This window comes from Tauraco erythrolophus, chromosome 6 (assembly GCF_009769465.1).
Source record: "Tauraco erythrolophus isolate bTauEry1 chromosome 6, bTauEry1.pri, whole genome shotgun sequence".
NCBI classification, from domain to species: domain Eukaryota; kingdom Metazoa; phylum Chordata; class Aves; order Musophagiformes; family Musophagidae; genus Tauraco; species Tauraco erythrolophus.
Genome location: NC_141470.1, coordinates 68,109,518 through 68,129,715, shown reverse-complemented (window position 1 = coordinate 68,129,715; position 20,198 = coordinate 68,109,518). Strand labels below are relative to the sequence as shown.

General features: G+C 37.8%; 1 protein-coding gene across 4 annotated transcripts in view; it reads left to right on the top strand.

Moving 5' to 3' along the window:
- Positions 1-20,198, top strand: part of ARID4A (AT-rich interaction domain 4A) — a 52,128-nt gene that overhangs the window by 16,886 nt on the left and 15,044 nt on the right. For all 4 annotated transcript variants that reach the window (XM_086612689.1, XM_086612688.1, XM_086612687.1 and 1 more), the window contains exons 6-14: positions 1,367-1,446; positions 1,553-1,647; positions 2,569-2,701; positions 4,616-4,695; positions 6,415-6,491; positions 8,292-8,458; positions 16,884-16,956; positions 19,837-19,931; positions 20,082-20,179. In XM_086612689.1, the coding sequence (XP_086468815.1) occupies positions 1,367-1,446; positions 1,553-1,647; positions 2,569-2,701; positions 4,616-4,695; positions 6,415-6,491; positions 8,292-8,458; positions 16,884-16,956; positions 19,837-19,931; positions 20,082-20,179 (898 nt within the window). The remainder of the gene's footprint in view (positions 1-1,366; positions 1,447-1,552; positions 1,648-2,568; positions 2,702-4,615; positions 4,696-6,414; positions 6,492-8,291; positions 8,459-16,883; positions 16,957-19,836; positions 19,932-20,081; positions 20,180-20,198) is intronic.

Below are 20,198 nucleotides of genomic sequence, written 5' to 3'. Positions count from 1 at the left end.
GGAGGGGAAAAGTTAGTTGCTTTGTGTATATGAGTATTATAACCATTAAGATAATTCAGTAGTGGAGCATTCCACAGCAGTATCTCTGCTCCGAAGATGGAGGAATCTTAAAGCTTATCTCACCAAGCTTTATTAAATTTGTATTCATACACTTTTATATAGTTATTATTGCAGTCTGTTTTTAACATAAGATTATGAGAATGTGACTGTTCTATTTAGTTATTTCACAAATAAAATAAATGCTTTTCTTGCTGCAACCAATCTGTGGTTTTGCTAACAATACACATACATTTGATATTCAGGCAGGTTCAAGAGATTTTTTTTTTTTTTTTTTAAATAAAAGCATGGCAGAATTATCATACTGATACACACAACACTCTTGAAACTTTTTTTCCACATTCACTGTTTGACAAAGCATGTTTCAAGTAGTTTAAATACAGAGTAGTATTCTGCACTTTGACCCATACAAATAAACTTTTACCTTGCTGGAATGCCGGACTGCAGCCACCTGGTCTCTACTGTTTCTGAAAAAGGCCAGTTCACATGGCTCAGTGGGATATCAGCCAGCGTGGGGGGGGAACTAGTAACTTTTCTTTCCTTCCCTTCAAGCAAGTTTTCGTGGAAAGGTTTCATTTAAACTGACCAAAGAGTAGATCTTCCTTAGGCAAAGCTTGCAATAGCCTTATAGCATTCTAGTCTTCTTCAGGTGTATATTGGCCAAAAGTGATGGAACGCCCTGTTCACTTATACGTGAGTTTTAGAACAGGATGTGTCTACTAAGTATTCTTTATAAATTGGTCAGACCTACAGTTGCAGGCTTCCAGTTACTCCCATTCTGTTGGTAGCACAGTATTGATAGCGTAGCAAAAACTGTCACACGCTTGTTTTTCTTTCCATTCATTTGTCCTCTGTGGGCTGTTTGTAGCAAGAGAGAGGATTAAAAGGTACCATAAGTAAGGAATAAATGGATAGGGGGAAATAAAAAAACAAACAAGCAAAAAAGCAAACCCAAACAAACCCTAAGATTTTTAGATAACAATAACTGGTATACAGCCAGTAGCTGTGGTTTGGAATGTGCAATGTATTGATAAGAAGAATGTCTAAAATAGACCAGGACTATTGCATCCAAAAGCCTGACTTTATACTGGCTTGAATCTCTGTGTGAAAATGTTACCAGTTCTTAGACTGGATCTTGAATACAACCCCCCATTTTGATTGTGAATGAAAGTAGTGTTAAATGGAGGCCTTGGAAGTCATGTTTTTAGAGAATATTCTAAACTTTGAGATAAGTAGTAGACTTGTTTTGTCAGCTTGGGAAAGAGATCTGATCATCTTGTGCCAATGTGTTTTCTTGGCTTCATACTAGTTTTTGATGATGGTGATGAAAGGACCTTGAGACGAACTTCATTATGCTTGAAGGGAGAAAGGCACTTCGCAGAAAGTGAGGTAAGGCCGTGATGGACACGCAAGGAAAGCTAAGTAGTTATTTTGTACATTTTTTTATAAGAAGAAGAAATAGCAAACTAATTTTGTTTCTGCTTTGTCCATGTAGACACTTGATCAGCTGCCACTAACCAATCCAGAGCACTTTGGAACTCCAGTTATTGGGAAGAAATCTAACAGAGGAAGAAGATCCTCTCTTCCTGTGTGAGTTCTGGTGTTGCTTTGTTGCTTTTCTTTCCTTTACCGTCCTTTGCTAGCGCTGAAGTCGTACTATTGAATCTGTGATGGTCTCAATGCTCTGTCGTGTGAGCTGTGTACGCAGCTTACCGGCTTAATTCAGTTCATGCAGGCACATTCGTGTGTTAGCAGTTCTATGAAATTGATGGGGCTTTTTCTTTGAGGTAGCCTTAAAAATGTTCATACTTCTTTCATATAACAGGAGCTCATGTGCCAGGAAATGGAGGATTTTTAACCTGCTTTATACTGCACAAAGTAGGGAAAAAGGTGCTTTTAAATTTCTAGGGTAGAGACCATTTCTTTTTGTTTTGTGTCTATGCACAGTCAAATCCTGATTCATGCCTCCCAATTCCAACATGATGGTGTTGCACAATAGTACTACTTGGAAATAATTTCTACAAAATTCCTCTTACACTTAAATAATAAGTGTACATAGTATTTCATAGAATCATAGAATGGCATAGGCTGAAAGGGACCTCAGAGATCATCTAATCCAACCTCCCTGTCATGGGCAGGGACGCCTCTCAACTAGACCAGCCTACTCAAGGCTCCGTCCAACCTGGCCTTGAACACCTCCAGGGAGGGGGCATCCACAACTTCTCTGGGCAATTTATTCCAAAGTCTTACCACCCTCGTACTGAAGAGTTTCTTCCTAAGATCTAATCTAAATCTGTTCTCCTTCAACTTAAACCCATTTCCCCTTGTCCTGTCAGTGGACAATTTCAAGCAATTTTCAATTCAAGCAATATTTCAAGCAATTTTCAGCTCTTAAAGTTCTAATTTTGTTTTTAAAGCTTTGCAAAACAGGAAGAAAGATCTGATTGTCTTTGCTTCCAAACGTTAACTTCCAATGAAAACTTTAAAATACTGTATGCTTTAATAATTTAGTACTGAAGATGAAAAGGAAGAAGAAAGTAGTGAAGAGGAGGATGAAGATAAAAGGCGTCTCAATGATGAATTGCTTGGCAAAGTTGTGAGTGTGACTTGTAATTCTGAGAAGGCAGACTGGTATCCAGCTTTGGTAAGTTGCTGAAGACATTGACGTCTTTAGTGTCATCCTACTGCTATCTTCTTAAATAAGTGTCATCTGACTTGTTACGTTGTTTGTGCCGTGGTTTTCCTGGATATGATGGCTTGCAAACTTCACAGCTTTTACAGTAAAGTCGTGAATATGGTCACGCTAAGCTCTGCTGCCCATGTTTGCTAAAAATACAAATATTCCGTAGTATCTGTGAAGAGTAGGAGAGCAAAGAGTAACATTTATGTGTAAGCTAGTTTTATAGCTCTTAAGTCTTTCAAAACTGCACATAAAATGGTTGGTATGGAACAGTACTTGCCTTCTAAAAATACAGTACATTAGAGAGTGCACTCCTAGGCAATTTAAGATTTATGAATTTTAATTGCAGTGGAATTTTCATGTTTTTGTATTTAATGATTTCCTTTTTTTTAGACTTTGAATTTTATGAAATACTAGTTTTTCGTGCTTGCTTTTACATAAATGGCCAGTTACTCTAGCAGTAGAGGTTGGTTATTATTTTTGACTGTCAATGTAGGATACTGCTGTTCATTGCCAGTGCTGATAATAAGTATATATTAAATAAATTCAAGTACAAGTAGACTTGTACTCTAAAGGTAGACATTTTGCAGATTCTTTATGCACAAGGAAAAGTTTAGGAATGCATATTAAAAGTTACTTTCTTTAGTATCTTTTTGATGTTGTCAGACAAGCTAAATACACGTCTCTGTCATCCATTAGAGATGTGTTTGTTTAAAAAAAAAAAAAATATTTGAAGCATTAAACAGGCAGGTTGGTTCACTGATTTTTGCAGATTTTATTTACTTAACTGAATGTTCCATAGTCCTTTATTTTGAGTCTTCAGAGTTAGCTGGAGCGGGCTCAGCTGTTACAATCTGATAACTTAGTTTAACGTTTTATTTCCCTGCATGAATCCAGGATCAAAAGGTAACTAACTACACAGGCAGTTGTCTTCCCTTCCTAGAAAGAACATGTGGTGTAAAGTAGGGTGAACAGTTGACACTGACTTACCCAGCTGTATGCATCTCAGTTTAAAATGCGACATGTGGTATTGTTATACGTGTTCTGATTATTGTTTATCCCTTTACTAATAATAGCAGATTTTAACTTAACAGGAGGTTTCTCACTAGGGAATTAAGTTACTGGAGGCCACGTACCTATTCTGTTCTTTGCTACCTGAGAAACAGGAATGTCTCTTGATTTTTCAGGTAGAATTCTGACTCATCTGAATGGGGTGGCACAGCTTCCACTGAGTCCTGGTAGATCCAGGAGTTCGTCTGCATTTGACATTTTCTGTCTGTATATGGTCTAGAGCAAAGTGTAAACCTGTTCTGTTTGTGGTAATACAAATACTGCAAATGCATTTTTGTAACCTTTTTAGGCTTTTAGAGATGATACTGCTGTGGGAGGATGCGCTGGATTCCACACTGGCTTGTTATCCACACCTCAAAAAAAAAACCCCAAAAACCCACAACAAAAACTACTTACCTCTCAGTTTGAATGCCAAAGATCAGAAGCTGGTATAAAATAAGTGGATCTGTGAGTTTTTAACTAGACCCTTTCAACGGGTTTTGTATGAAGAAGAGGAAAAAATCAGAGTGAATGAATAGGATCCCATGATATCACCCCAGTAGATTAGTTTTGAATTTACAAATGAAATTGCAAACTTTTTGGCTTGTACATAACTATTAAAGTTAATAGTTTGAGGTAAACTGCTTTTTGAAATTTGTCATTTTTGACCTTAGTGATATAAATTGGAGTAGGTTTCTTTTCTCAGAAATGGAAAGTATAATAGAGGAAACAGGAAAACAGCAGTTTTCCTGCTGTCCATCTTTCTTTCCTTTCAAGATCAGCTTTTTTTTTTTTTCCTTAAAAAAAGTGTTTTATTTGAAACTTCAGGTTGTGTCTCCCAGCTGTAACGATGACGTCACAGTGAAAAAGGACCAGTGTTTAGTTCGATCCTTTGCAGATTCCAAATTGTAAGTAGCAGTTTACTTTCATTAGATGTATATTGGAGAAAAATGCAACACTAATTACCTCTTGCTTCTGAAGACATTATTTCTTCCAAAAGAAAAGGGTACAATTTTCTGTGTTGTTTGTTGTACACATCTGTCATTCATAGTCCATTTCCAGCTAACTACTACTGTGCTCACTTGCCCACCTTTTATGTTGTGTGTACAGATACGAGTTAATTGGAATTAGTAAAGTTTCTGGAGTTTCTTCATTTAAAAAAAAATTTCAACAACTTTGAAAAAAAACAGGTGTTAACACTTTAGGTGATGCCTGTTCTTTGAAGTGTGAGTTTTGGTTCTAATTATTTCCCTTAATGTCTTAATTATTATGTCTTTATGGGTGTCTGTTGTAGTAGTTTGGATATCTGACTGACTCATTACCTTCAGTGCCCAGATGTCTGTTGCTGTTTAAATAGCAAAGTTTAAAATCTTTTAATAAAAAATTGAATGTAAAGTAACTGTTTAACTAAAATTTTTACAGAATCTGAACCAGGATTCCTGGGAAAAAAAGAAAGGTCCTCTTAGTCCACACACTTTGCCCAGAAAGGGAGGAGGAGGGGTAGAGAGATGTGTGTCTTGATTATGAAATAATATATTCAAAATAATACAAAGACTGCTTTTTAAAGCTGTTTCTCTTTATTTCTCACCATCCTTAATGCTAATGCATCTGTCTCAATGTATTGTAACTAATAACTTCCTTGCCAAAAGCCAGCTGTACTCTGTTTTTCTCTCTTTCTTTCAAAGTGAAAAATTTATTTGTGGTGTTTTTTTGTAGCCATGATTTTGAGTAGGGTGTGAGTACTTGGTTGCTGAAATATATTTCAAGTATGTGAAGGCTTAATTAATTTTGGCCTATTAATGTATATGTGTGTCATGAACTTTCTAGATAAGTCTGGTTCCTTGTATACTGAAGGTAGAATGTTACTGGAAAAGCATGCAGACTTGCTCTGTTTTACTTTTTTTCCCCATAGTATTATGACTTTAACTTCAGAAAATGGCGGCCTCCAATTCCTGAGGTTTTACTCCAGTTTTTCTGAAATAATGAAAGAAGAAAAAAAAATCTTATTCTAATAAAACTCACTTGTAAGGCTTTCCTTGCAGGTTGGTTAGCATTTCTATTGTAGTAATTCAGTAACTGAATATTCAGTATAACTTTAGAACAGAGCAAATTTCATATGTTTTGCTGTAATTTAAAAACAAAAATCAACTATCAATGCAGACACATGAATTTGGCTTCACTGTTGTTCTGTGCTAGTAGAAATGCATTTTGAAAATAGAGGGCTTGTTCCTTCTTAGCTAGATTGCTGTTTTGGGTAGTTTTTGGTAGCAGCTGGTGATTGATGTGAATATTTTCAATTTAGAAAATGGGTTTTTTTTGCCTATGTAGAGTATTTTACCTATGCAAATTTGTGCAGGTTAAATGTGTAAAATAAAGAAGCTTTACAAACTTTACTTAATTACAAAGGTTCTTTTAGTGTCTGAATTTCAAGGAATGATTGGAAACTTAGTCTGGTTTTGAATCCTGTGTTAGGACTTACCATAACAAATGCCTTATGCGTGTAATTGTTAGAAAGAACCTCAAAAGCGAATGATAAATCTTGAAAATGTAGAAATTGCTGTTTTTCTAAGTCAAATGCTTGCTTTAGTGTGATTTAAAAATAACAACAGTACCTTGTTCTTTTTCAGTTACTCAGTAGCAAGAAAAGACGTTAAAGAACTAGATGTTCAAAACTTACCAAAATCTGAGTCCTCTCCTAAAAAAGGTAAATTAGAATAAATTTTAGATGTTTTAAAAAAAGAAATCTCATGCTATAGTATTTTTAACTTTTGCAGGTAAATCTTGGCCTGTTGATTTCTAATAATTGCTCTTGGATGTTTTGCAAACGATTTTACATGTGATAAATCAGAGATAACTTTGGATATAGCTGCCTTGTTATTAAAATGGTACCTAGTAGTAGAGGTCTTGTTTGTTTGATTTTAGTTTCCTTCTTTTGATCCACTCTAAATGTATGGTAAGTGAGTAGAGTATTTTCGAGGCAGTGTATCTGGAATGTCATAGAACAATAGAATGTATAGTTACCTCTCCTAAACCCAAAGTTTTGTGCTATTGATCGAAACACATTGTCTTTACATTAAAAATATCTAGTGTGAACTTTATTAGAACAGCCTGCCTGTGACCACAGAACTTGATTTCTGGGTGGATGGATGATGTGACGACAGTGATCCATGATTTTAGTGAGCTTGTAAAAGGCCACATTATCTCACTTTAATTTACATTATTTTTAAACTTTTATTGTTGCTTCTCCCGATCAGACCTCAAACAACAAAATTTGTTAATGAGAAATATTTAAAATGTATTTCTTAAAAATAATTTAAAAAAAACCAACCAAACAAACAAACCAGCAATGAAAAACCCCCGCTCAACAACAACAGTTCCTCTGGTTTGAGTAAAGATGTGGAACAGCTCCTTAACAAGTAAAGAATTGACATGATGCTCCCGAATGAGAACTTGAGGTGGTTTTGATTGCTTCTTGTAATTCTTAATGATTTCACATGTACTTTCTTCTTAATAACTATTTCACAGTACAAGAACTTTAGAACAGCCAAAAAAAATGATCAGATAACCAGGTTTAAGATAAATTGAAGAAAGGGATTTTTTCCGTGCAGAACGTAATTGGGTTGTCATCATTCGTTGCCATGAGGGAGTATTGTGGAACCGAAGGTACTAGTGGTTTCAAAAGGAGTTTAGGTAACTTTCTGGAGCTTACTCTATCAGCAACTAAAAACTGGTGCCTTTTCTTGTCCAGCAACACTGTGGATGGTTCATTGCACTATGTCCTTCTTTTGGGTGTTCTCATTCCTCTGTTAATGTTTGGGGGTTATCTGGGTTTGTTTTGCTTTATTGTTTCCCCCTTGCAGCACTTTTTCACGAAAAAGAATTTGAGATATTTCCATTGTATAAGTGTGACTTCTCCCTATCCCATCACTCCCTTATTCATTAGTGTGTTTTTCCTATTCCGAACACTAAGGGTAACACCTCTTTAGGCAGCGGTCTTAAACAAAACATTTGGGTTTTTTTTTTCAATTTAAACTTTAAGACATGAAAGTACTTTGAAAAGAACAAAGTATCTAACTGGGATGGGTTTACTTTTTTTAAAATAGCTTTATTACAATATTTGTCTCTTTCATACAGAAACAAAACACTTCACAGTTGCACAGAATATACGTGGATGAGTATAGGTGCCTGTCTTTGGTATCGTTGACATACATAGCTGTAAACCTTAGTAGTGTTCATGGGACCTATGCCTGGAAGACAACTGGATGCTCTATGTGGGATGGATGTTCTCAACTCTTAAACTCCTTGAGTTGCTGATGCTCAATTTTAAAAATTTGACAATCTTGAAATGTTAAGTGGGTGAACTGAGTGTTTAAAGATGAAATATCAATTTTACTTAATTGCATTTTTGGTTTAAGTTGGCATTGTAATTTACAGAAGGTGAAAAGGAAGTTAAAAATGCTTTGAGGCTGCAGATGAGGTAAAACCAGGGCCCTTTTTCCTGTAGGGCTACAGGAGGCAAGCACATTTCTCAACACGAAGAGTGTTCCTCGGAACTGGAAAATGGACATAAGTGAAATTTTGGAATCCTCGAGCAGTGATGAGGAAGACGGAGCTGCTGCAGAGACTGATGAAGAGGAAGAAAAGAGAGAAGAGAAAACCGAAGAAGTAGTCGTAAGTCTAAGCAATTTCAGTCATTCTTCAAAGATAATTTAATAACTTGCGCGCCTGAAGATCCTGCACTTTCCAACATTTTGCCATCAGACTTAGCCTACTGGCTTCAACGTCTTTTCCGACCTGCTCACGTTCCCTTTGCTGCCAGTGATCTTTATTGGGATTTGTGAGCAGTGGCGGATTGCCTTCTGTTACCCAGTGCAGAAATTGGAGACAAATCTCAGAAATGGAGAATTCAAAGCAGAGCAGAGTGATGGAATGAATCTGGGTCAGGAGGAGAGGCACAACAAAAAATATTGATGCTGAGCCTAATAGCAGTAATCCAAATGAATGAAAGTGACTTTGTTTTTGTCTTTTGTACTTTATACGTAGCTTGTATGAAAAGTACCTTGTCTGCAAACAGTAGTTTGATTTAAAAAAAAAGACAAACTATTGAAGCAAAAGCAGTAGGCTGAGTGGAAGTACGAGGGAATGCGCAGGGCCTGTTAAAGCCGTTTTCTGCCTGAGACACTATTTAAGGGCAGTACAGGCCTTAGCTAAGCGTCAGGTTTTCCTCAACACCAGTATTACTGGTTGGGAATCACAGAATTACACTCTGCGACGTGGGTGGACTTTCTGCCTAACGTTTATGCTAAAATGTTTTTCCGAATCGGAATACTTGGAGCGGCTCCTTTTCCACAAAGTTAAGCCAGTTTTCGCCATGTTTCTCATCAACACGGTATTTACAGAATTTTAACCTCGGCGTTGTATTTAGAAGCAGGCGGGGGGCGAGGGGTGGGTGCTGTTTTCTCGCCGTGCGATTTTCTGCAACACGCTCGGGATCGTCCTTGCCTTTATATAGGAGGGGAAAAAAAAACCCACGATAATAAATAAAAATCTACGTGAAGTTCGTCTTCTGAGGAGGGTCCAGCACCGTCTCTCCCCTTCGCTTCCCCCGCAGCGTGCGGTTTTGTCGGCCCGAGCACGGAATGGCCGTTCGCGCTCGGAGGCGGCCGGCGGCGTTGCCACGGCAACGGCGCGTTGGTTGGCAGCGCGCATGCGCGGGGGAGGAGCGGGGAGCCGGGGGGGAGGCGGGCGCCGGAGCGGAGGCTTGGCCGGCGGCCAGGGGGAGGTTTGCCAGATGCTTTGAAATGGGCTGTCTCTCTTTTCTTTGCCTTTCATGTAATGTCTGATTTTTTATTTCTTTTTTTTTTTTTTTTTTAATTTTTAATTTATTTATTTCATTTTCTAATTTTTTTTTTTTTTTTTTTTTTAAATATGGAAGAGAATGTAAGTAATGCCGTATAACTGCGGATGCCGTGCAGGGAGAGAGAAAGCCAGCAAATATTTGGAAGTCAGGCTGAAATATGTCCAGGCAGTGGGCAGATTAGATAGAAAGGAAGTAAAACCATTTTACGTTTGAAAGAATGCAGCTCCTAGGTAAGGATTCTGTGTTTTAATCTGTAACGTTAACACGGTTGTTAAGAATGCGGATTTGACTCAGATTTCTGATCTGGGAACTGCCTGGTGGAGCATGCAGCCAGGGTAGATCTTTCCAGGTAAAAAAAAAAAAAAAAAAAGACAATAAGAATCTATTTTTAGGTGTTAATTTTATGCCTTGATAACAGTGTTCTGGAAAATGGAGTAAACGTCTGTATGAGAATAATGGTGTGATTAGATAAATGTAAGGATGAGTGTGTGCAGAATATAAAATCCTCTCTTTTTTTTTCTGTTTGCAGTGAAAAGGACTGAATAGGCCACATTTTGCAGGGTGTGAACTGTTGCAGTCTGTATCGGTCTGTTTGTATTAACGTTGGTTAGAATTGCAGACTATCAATCACTGAAAATCAAGGATTGCTGTACTAGTTTTCTAGTATCCATTTTTAATATAATTTTTCATGGCTATTGCGTAAAAGTGCTGTGTGTTTCAAACAAAGAAGGGGGAGGGGGGAGCTTGATGGTTTAAAAAAAAAAAAAAGGCATTCCTGTAAAAGAAATAAAGGTTATTTTTAAAGAATAATCTAAATGTACAGTAGTGAAGCAAAGGATTCCAGGCAGGTAGATGTGCTGGTAGGGAAAGCTGTAGAATCCATTATTTCCAGGTGACAAGTAGGCATGTAAAAATAAGGTGAGCATCTTCATGCTGAAGCTAGGTAGCAGAGGATAGATGCTAATCTTTTTAGATTATGTCAGAACAGAACTGACATTCTGGCCCATTAAATCAAATTCCTGATTCAACTGTTACTATACATATTCTGATTCTAATTGTGCTCCATGCTAGATATTACAGTTAGAGAACATTTCGGGAATTTATCGTCATTTCTTTTTTCTTTTCCCTTCGAAAGGCAGTAATACTGGTTGCAGAGAGAATCGACAAGTGAATGATAGCACTTTGTTGAATTACTCAGTTTTTGCATTTACATTTTGTAGAGTTTCTCCTTTATTAATCAAGGTCAAAATAGCTTCTGTCCATCCTCAACCAGAATATTCTCCGTGGACCTTTTGTTTTAAAAGTGCAAATTGTTGTATTGTTGGAGATGGGAGGGAGATTTTTTAAAATTGTCTTTTTTTTTCCCTCACCCCCGTCTTCTGAAATGCACAGCAGCTTTGCTGTCAAGGCCTGGCCAGCTGCTGACCAGCCATGATAGGCCTTCATTAAATTAATCAAATGGACAGAGACCTACTTCATACATAATGAGAGCATAAAGTCAGTCAGAAGAGTCTAATTCTGGGAATGGAAAGGATCCTATTTTTCTGAAGCAGGATCTTTTATGATGATAATGGAGCAGAGAGACCTGCTGTAGCTGGTGATAATGGATCCTACCATTTTTCCAGTAGCTGGGTTAAAATCTTTAACTTTGTTTTGACAGAGACTGCCTTTCATGACATCTTAAAGAGTATGGTAGAATTTGGTGCAACAAGATTTCCAGGCTTTACATGGTCGTTCTTTGATGTCTTTTGTCAGCTAAGGAGTGGGAACCAATATGGTGGTGGTGAGATGCTAATCCTCCTCGTCGGTGGTAACTTACTTGTGTGGTCCAGAGTTAACTATGAAGGAGGAAAATGTGGAAATTGCTTATTGTTGACTTCGACAGGGATTGTGTTACATTGAGTTGCTCAGCATGTTCAAATTGTTGGATTTTTGGAAATAATTGGCAATATATGGTGCAACTCAGGATTACTTTTCATTCACAATGTGAGGTTTGAGTAACTGCATATTGCTTGTGTCGCAAGGAGTGAAAAAATCAGGAGGTGCTATGGAAGAAAGTTCTTTATCAAATGAAAATTTAAAGAATCGCACAATTGGTTTGAATCCACATAAAAATCTGGATATTGCTTCTGGTTCTGAGCCAGTTTTCAATATGTCAGAATAAGAAAATTAACTCTGTTTTGAGAGTCCATTTGGCAGTCAAAGAATGCTCTGCAGCTAAAATGAAAGAGAAATTGTAAACTCCAGTATCGTCACATAGAAATAGAACATTTTGGAACATCACTTGATTTTTATTAAAAATCAAATTCTTTATGCTACTGTATTTGCTCGTATTGAAGTTGTTCTGTCAGGGAAGAAATCATATGTATTTGTTTCTCAGGATTAAATAATCAAATACTCCCCATTTTACAATGGAATGTGTAGGCAACATTTGGTTTTGCCTCTTGGTCTCCCTGCAGGCCATTCTGATTCCAGAAGAATGAAGATTTTAACGTGCAGTTATTTGAAATGTATTTTCAGTACGTATTTTGAATAGACACGTTCACACAAGATTAGAGTAAAAGTAAGGAGTTTCTTCTTTAGAGGCTGAATTCTTTAAATTTCAGAATTGAATCTTTATAATATCTAGAGCTGGAAAAAGGCATTTCTATCTCACTTGTAGAATTGGTTATAACACCATCTATGAGAGACTCTTCCAACTTATCTGTGTTGCTTTAATAGCAGTTCCTTGTTCTTTCACCTTTTTCCCCCTAACTGAACGTGCAAAAAACATTCAGAAAAAAATTCTGGGTAGCTGGTCTCCATGCCTCTCGTTGAAGAAGGAGTTGCAGCACCTCTAGGTGTATGCTTAGAGGGATTTTCTCTTTGTCTTCATTTGACAGTCACGTGAAGGATGTATCTGCAGTATGTTTAATAGCGTGCATTCGTTTAAAGTTTTTAGGGTTCTTGCATCACAACAGCATCAAGAAACATCGCTCAGAGTTGCTTTATGTTGTTGAGCAGCGAAAATGCCAGAAGCGTTTTACAATGTACCTATTCTGCAAATAAGCAAGAATTTCAGTTCTCATGAGGAGTCATCACCATCTATTTAATTAGCGCTGAGTTCGTAAAGTAAGGATGAGTCTATGAAATCCATGATGTGTTTTCGGAGGCTTGAGATCCCTACAAATGATCAGCAGCCATCTACTGAAATATTTACATTTTGCTTCAAAGTAGTTCTTGTTTCCCATGTAGTCTTTTCTCTAAGCGACTGTGGGAGGCTGCTACGTAAAATGATATCTGAATTGTCCGTTTCTCTTGCAACCTACGCGTATTTTAAGCTCACGTTGAGAAAGCTGACTCTAAAAATTAAATACAGAAATACCGTAATTTCAAAGTTAATGAAGCATGGTATCCAGAAACAAGTGTGTTATTTACATATGTAAAAAGAAAACAACTAAGCAGCTGTGGTGTGTAATACACAGAATAGCCTTAAAAAAAAAAAAAAAAAAAAAGAACATTGATTAGCTAATGATCCTTCGCATGCATACATGCATTTGTAGGAGTTCTGGCTACTGTGGAGCATGGCCTGCTTCATGCCACGCACAAATGTTTTCTACAAAGGCTTTGTTCCTCACAATTTTGTGCTAACAGATGTTCTCAGAATATTCCTCGAAGAGGAGCGAAGAAGTAGCAAACCGAGGCGCGGCTCTAGAGTGAGTTATTGTTGAGGATGGTTCGATTGCTGGTGCTCCTTGGTAGAAATGAACATTGTAAGACCACTCTGGTCTCCACCTGGCATAAAGCTGTTAACTTGTTGCAATCAGTTTAATTATTTTTGTTTCCTTAATTGGTGTTCAAACTTGGCATCAGAGAGCAAACGTGCAAGTGATGAAATCGCATTTAAGTACTCTGAAGCAACAAAATGATGTTAACTCTAATTCTGGCAGCTTGTCTTGATTATATGCTCTTCTGAACTGCAAATCCGGTACACACTGTTCTTCTTCTTAGCTTGCATTTATTTCACAGTTTATTGTCAGTCTATTAATAACATAAAAGAAAGATCTGTCCCTGGTACCTTAGCCTGCTATTGATTGAGTATATATGGTGTACATGCTTGTAAGTGGAGATTCGTTCTTTTTTTTTGCGAAATAAACTATTTCATCCGTTGTGCTCCCGCTCAGCTGTACAGGTTAGCATCCCCAGAAGCTTTGACATCTCTGGAGCGAAGGATGAGTCAGGATAGCAGAGCTGTATTCTTGTTTTAAGTCCCATTAAAGGCAGAGGGACAACTCGTGGTGAAAAAAGTGGCTTGAAATGAAGCAAAGCTTGTTAAAAGTTTTCTGCAGGTTCCTGTGGGTTTTATGTTGTGCTTATTTGCTGGTTGTTATTCTCAAAATAATTTTACAAAATACTTGAATACTGTTAGTATTGCTTGGAAAGCAATAAGAAATTGAGTTGAGGAAGGAGTTTGTCCCTTATACAGAGATCCTGTTTGTTGTTGATTTCATTGTTTTACTGTTTACAATATTCTGGTAACTGATGTGACTTGCTAGTCAGAAAGGAGGGAAAAAAATCTCAAACTCATAAAATTTCAACTTTTTAATTGTAAGCAAAAAGGGGCATCTTGGAGATTTTTTTTTTTTTAAATGAAATTCAGCCTCTTGCCTTGAAACAAACAAAAAAATTTCTCATGTTGCATTTAGTTACAGGTGTTGGATGAACAACAGAAAGGTTTCGATTTTGAACTCCTGCCACTTAGCGTATTGTTTTGCCTCTCACTTGGACTTATCTTTAGCTACAGTCTCCCTTTCTTGTAGCGTCTGTATAGGAAAACAAATGAAATTGAGAGGCAGAACTCTCTTAAGAAAACTGGTTTCGAACAGTTGTCACTGTGAACCCCCAATCTAAAACAGGCATAAGTGTCTGGATAGGACAAGTGAGTTTTGGAGGGCAGCAGTGTCACCTTCGTGCCTGCTGAAAAGAGGTGCTGGGAATTTTAGCTCCAGTCGCTTACTGGTGGTGGTTGCAGGTTATGGGATTAACATTTCTCAGGTCTTTTCTTCACTTGGGGTGCAGATTTAAGGTTGCAGATACAGCAGCTTAGATGGTGGTTGATGTATTTAAAATAAAGCTCAACTCTTAACTCAGAACAGTAGACATCCTTGAGAACGCATCATGTCCAGTTACAGATAGATAAACCCTGATAAAAGATGACCTCTTATAAAAATCCATGTATCTTAATGTTTCATTAAGCATATCCATGCTGGTCTTTCTCATTTCGGCCAGTAGCAAAAAAAGACTGAAACAGGTGATACGTGATTTACTCCTTGGTGACAGTTCTTCAGGTCTTATTCAAGTCCCCTCTCAGAAGGATTTGGTGTCTACTCTGGCATTGGTACCACGGTTCAGACTCTCTTTTTCAGGGAGTGGCAACCTGTCTCTTGCAGCATCAACAGAGAGAAGCAGGTACAAGATTCAGAATGTCTCTCATAGGTGGATGAATATTGCAGTTAGGTTTTATGCCCTGGTCCTATAAGTACGTAAAAGCTTTTCATCTTGTCTTTTTGCTTTTCTTGAGCTGAAAATACTTTGTATCGATGAAATGGTTAACATTCTGTCTGGAGGCTGCTATTTCTAACCCACATTTCTGCTGTTCTGACCTACAGTTCTGGTTTGGCATTATGCCCACGTAAAAGAGACGGTTTGAATTCAACTATTCAGAAATATTTTTGAATGTTTACTGTTATTAGATACATTTAGTTTGCACAGTTTGAGTCGTGTTGCCTTTAATCAGTGCACATTACAGTACATGGTAGAAATTTCTCGATCTTGAAGTCGGTTTGCAATCTAAATGGAGAGAAAAAAGCTGCGGTTTCTATAGCAATAATTCGTTTGTTATCCTGGAAGAACATAATAATTCTATAGATAACTGTTTCTCTTTACATAATCCCTATAATATACAGTATGAGCAAATGGTGACTGATGCTGTACAATGTTGTGATTATTCATTTAATTTCCTCAAATTATTTACCAAGAAAAAAATAGAAATTTAAGAAATCTCTGCCTGTTTGTAGGTGATCCCTATTGGGCTTTGAAGCTCAGAATTCACTGAAGTAGGCAGGGCTGAAATTCATTCTGACGCTGGGCAGATTGCTTTCTGGTTAACAAGGCAGTAATGTATACATTTATATTTCACTGCCTATCTTCCTGCCTTGGAGCTTAAAGTTTGCAGAATGCAGAGATGGCTGAAATGGAAATTGCTATTCTGGTTTCCTTCTGGAACTGCTTGTGACTTTTCTGTTATTTTTAATAATGTAATGATAAGATTTTTTGACACGTACTGTACGTCTTTCCTACAAGACAGCTGCGGTCTTCCTCCTGCAAACTGCCTTACCAGCAATCCTTGTGATTGCCAGGCTGGCAGGAAGAAAGTGGCATGCGTAAAGCGTTGCAGGGAAAAGAGGATTTTTTTTTTTTTTTTTTTTTTTTTCCCCTCCTGGTCTCTGCTAGCATCTCGGAATTCCATGGAGTATATGTAGAAATTGTTTCCCTGCCCCCAATAAATGTACTTTATTTTCATGGTTTCCACCTGAATAAAATAAAATCTTTATTTCACACTGTGGACTGCTTACCATGAAGTTCATAAGTGTTTCTCTCTTTGAGGATTTAAATTGTAAAGATAAAACTAAGGAATTTATAATAATAAATTATGGAAATATGTGCTCAGGGAATTATGGAAGTGACTGTAAAAGTGTTTCCAAATAGGAGCTGAAATCAAGCATTGGAGCTTAATCACAAAATGGGTATTGTCTGGAGCATCAAACATGGGAACGGTTGGGGAAAGAATTGTTCTGCAACCTTAGCTATAGTTGGGGTAAGAAAGATGAGTTAAACAAAAAATCCCCAAACAAAACAAACAAACAAAAAACCATAGAGTTCCTGTGAAGTGCTTCAGTCTTGTAAATAACAGATCTTTTCTGTATTAGAACAATATGTTTTTGTTTTGAGGGTTGCGCTTACATTCCTTCTGTCATGGGTTGAGGCTTTCCCTGGACCTGTATTTTCTTTTTCTCCTCCTGAGTTGTACACTTCAGTCTCCTGAGTAAATTCCGTTTTCTGCATATTTCAGCATCACATGGTGCAAGGCCAAATGGGAAGTGGTTTGGGTTTGGTTCTTGCTGTCAGGCTTTTGTACAAATAAATTGTTACTTTGCATATTTTATGTTTTCATTATGACTGCATTTGTTTTCACAGCCTGAGGAAGAGCTTGATCCTGAAGAGAGGGACAGCTTCCTCCAACAGCTTTACAAGTTTATGGAAGACAGAGGTAACACCAAATTTTTAAAATTTATCTCTCTCTATATATATTTTTAATACCTAGCCCACTTTTTAAATGGCTTCTTAAAATTGCTTTTAAATGTAATGGATGTTATTATGAGCATATTCTTAAGTCAGGGAAAAAGGCTAACAGCTACTCCTGGTGCAAGGAGAAACACTTCTACCCGTTTTCACATGTAGCAGGTCTGCTTCCAGTGCTTTGAAGCACAGTACACAAAGGAAACTGAAATCCTCCCTGAGGTGTTTTGGTTTTGTTTTGCTTTCACAAAACCTTTCTCGTGTTAACAGTCTCTGTTAAATAAGCTCTTGGTTGATTTCTTGTTGTGACAGCCATGGCTGGGAACTCTGCTGCTGTCAGTCTCAGGCTGGAACCTGAGGAGGCTATTCATGGGTGGCGAAATTCAGCCAGCAGAGAATGGGAGATGTGCCATCTTCAAGTCTCCTTGCAGAACTGTCTTAATCGTGCGCGGATGTAGCAGTGATGCTCACCTGAAGAGACAACTTAAAAGATCCTTCTTTGTCCAGTAGCTAGAACAGGAAAATAGTGTGTTTTAAATGTCTTTCTTTACAAAATTAGGTGAGACTGTTATAAATTGGAATAGTTAAAGTCCTTAAGACATGTATTGGAAGTGCATGTGATACGTAGAGAGCAGGTTGTACCTGCTGGCTTGGGAGAACTGTTGTTGCATAAACCATTCACATTTGCAGTTACGATGAGACTGACACTAGAATGGAAGGTTTTCTGTTCCTTGGCTGCACACGCACACACCCTTTTTTTTTTTTTAGTATATTTAAGCCTGGAAAGAGTTTTAGAATACATTTCTTTATTCATTTTATTCATTAGCTCGCTATTTCGATTCAAATACTGTGTTAATCCAGCAATAACATTGGTGGAGTTAGATTACAAGTGCAACTACTGTCTTTTTACTTTTTTTTTTCTCTTGACAAAAGTTGCCTGAATGATATTTCTGTAGCAGCATAGTACAGCAGATGTTGATGTACTTGAATTTGAAATAACTGGAGCTAAGAAGAGTAAAACGTAAAGTGCATGTAGTGTCAGAGTGTCTCCGCCTTCCTTTTTCCCTTTTAAAAGTGCAAAGTTTTCTTGGTTTTAAAATTGGAGGGGAAATTAGGCAACCTTTGTAAAAGAGGTTCTACATCCCTATTAATGAGGTGTGTTCTAGAACACAGAATTGTAAAAGAATAGTTCCAAGTCTGTTCAGTATTGCCAGTGCTTATCACAGGTTTAAAAATTAATCATGTATTATAGCAAAGTATACTGGAGTTCATCCAATATAATTTTGAGGCCTCCTGTGTATAATCAGTGTTTCTGGAGAATAACCTGCCTTGGGGGAATCATAGAATCATAGAATGGTTAGGGCTGGAAGGGACCTTCAAAGGTCATCTAGTCCAACCCCCCTGCAAGGAACAGGGATATCTCCAACTAGATCAGGTTGCTCAGGGCCTCGTCCAACCTGGCCTTGAACGTCTCCAGGGATGGAGCATCCACCACCTCTCTGGGCAACCTGTTCCAGTGTTCTACAACTCTCATGGTAAAAATTTTTTCCTAATATCCAATCTGAATCTACCTCCCTCTATTTTAAAACCATTACCCCTTGTCCTATCACAACAGGCCCTCCTGAACAGCCTCTCCCCATCTTTCCTGTAGGCCCCCTTGAGGTACTGGATACTGAATAAGAAGCTATGTCAGAGGAAAAAAATCCCTGTGCTGCTGGACTAATCCAGAATTCTCTTTCTTTTCTAGTAGTCTGATTATTCTTCCTTTTCAGTTTTCCTTCTTCCTCACTCCCTTTCTTAAGCACTCTTGGACTACAAACCAAGTAGGGATCATCTCAGGGACTTGTAGAGACAAAAGAAGCAAGCATTTGTGCACTGAATAATTTGCAGACTCAGTCCAGAAACTATTCTTTAAGCTAGTATGTCGATTGAGAAACATACAGGACTTTTTCAGGACTGGATCTTTCCCCTTGCCTGTCTACTCTTCTTTTTTTTTTTCCCTTCTCTGTCCTCATAGTAAGATTTCTGTTCCCACCAGATTTGTTCTACATTCTGTTCTCTCAGTATGAGTGTTTTGATTCGTCGTAATCATGACAGTATTCCCAAAGTCCTATAAAATTATTTTAATGATTCCTAGTATAATTGCTTGAAGATGAAGGAAGATGAGAAGCAGCAGGGAGGAGGTTTGATATTCTTCCTTGCTGGGAGGAATACTGTCTACGTATGCAGCCGCTTGCCCCAAGTCACTTTTGGTTTCTCCATTTGCAATTAATTATTGTTCTTTATGTCATTGCCTCTCGTCTGATTTGAGTTCTTTCTTTTTCCCGGAACTGTCCCAAATATTTATGTCCTGGTAGGGCTTTGTGCATTTCACAGTCTGACAATTTGCCTGTGTATCTTTTTCTGATCCAACGTTTCTGCTCCTTCCCCATTCCTTTCAGACCACGATGTTTGGAGTTCATCTCTTCGCGCATTGCTGTGTTTCAGCATTCGCAGGCGTTCCGTAGAGCTTGCTGCAATTCCGGCTGTACCCCCGCTCGCGAGAAGAGCTGTGGGATGCAGCTCATTGGATGGGGGTTATGGCACAGATCTGAAAAGCAGGTCGAAATCATAGGTACCAAGCAGCTGCTGCCAGTATGCTAATAAAGCACCCAGAAATGAGTGAGGCATTGAAAGGAGGGTGAAGCCTTAATTGGTGGTTGGAAGCTACTGACTTCTGACGTATCTTAGAACTATTGAATACAAATTTTAAAATGTAGACAGATACTAGTATTCAAGTGTGTGCTAAAGGAATGGAAGAAGCAGTTTGCTGTCCTTTGTGGTAACTTCTTTCTGGTTTTGTTTTCTTTAGGTACTCCTATCAATAAACCACCTGTTTTGGGCTACAAGGACCTTAATCTCTTCAAACTTTTTAGGCTGGTGTATCAGCAGGGTGGGTGTGACAATGTAAGTGTTGGATGTTTCCTGAACTAAATATGTCTATTCGTTCTTAAAGGCCGTGGCTCGTGGCTGTGCTAGATAGCATTCCCTAATGTTGTTGGCTAACAAAACCTGAAAATTTTCTTTTTATCTTTTTTCTCTTCTTTTTCTCCAAAGATTGAGAGTGGCGCTGTATGGAAGCAAATTTATATGGACCTTGGCATTCCTATTTTGAACTCGGCTGCTTCCTACAACGTAAAAACCGCTTATAGAAAGTAAGTTCTTGTATTGTGT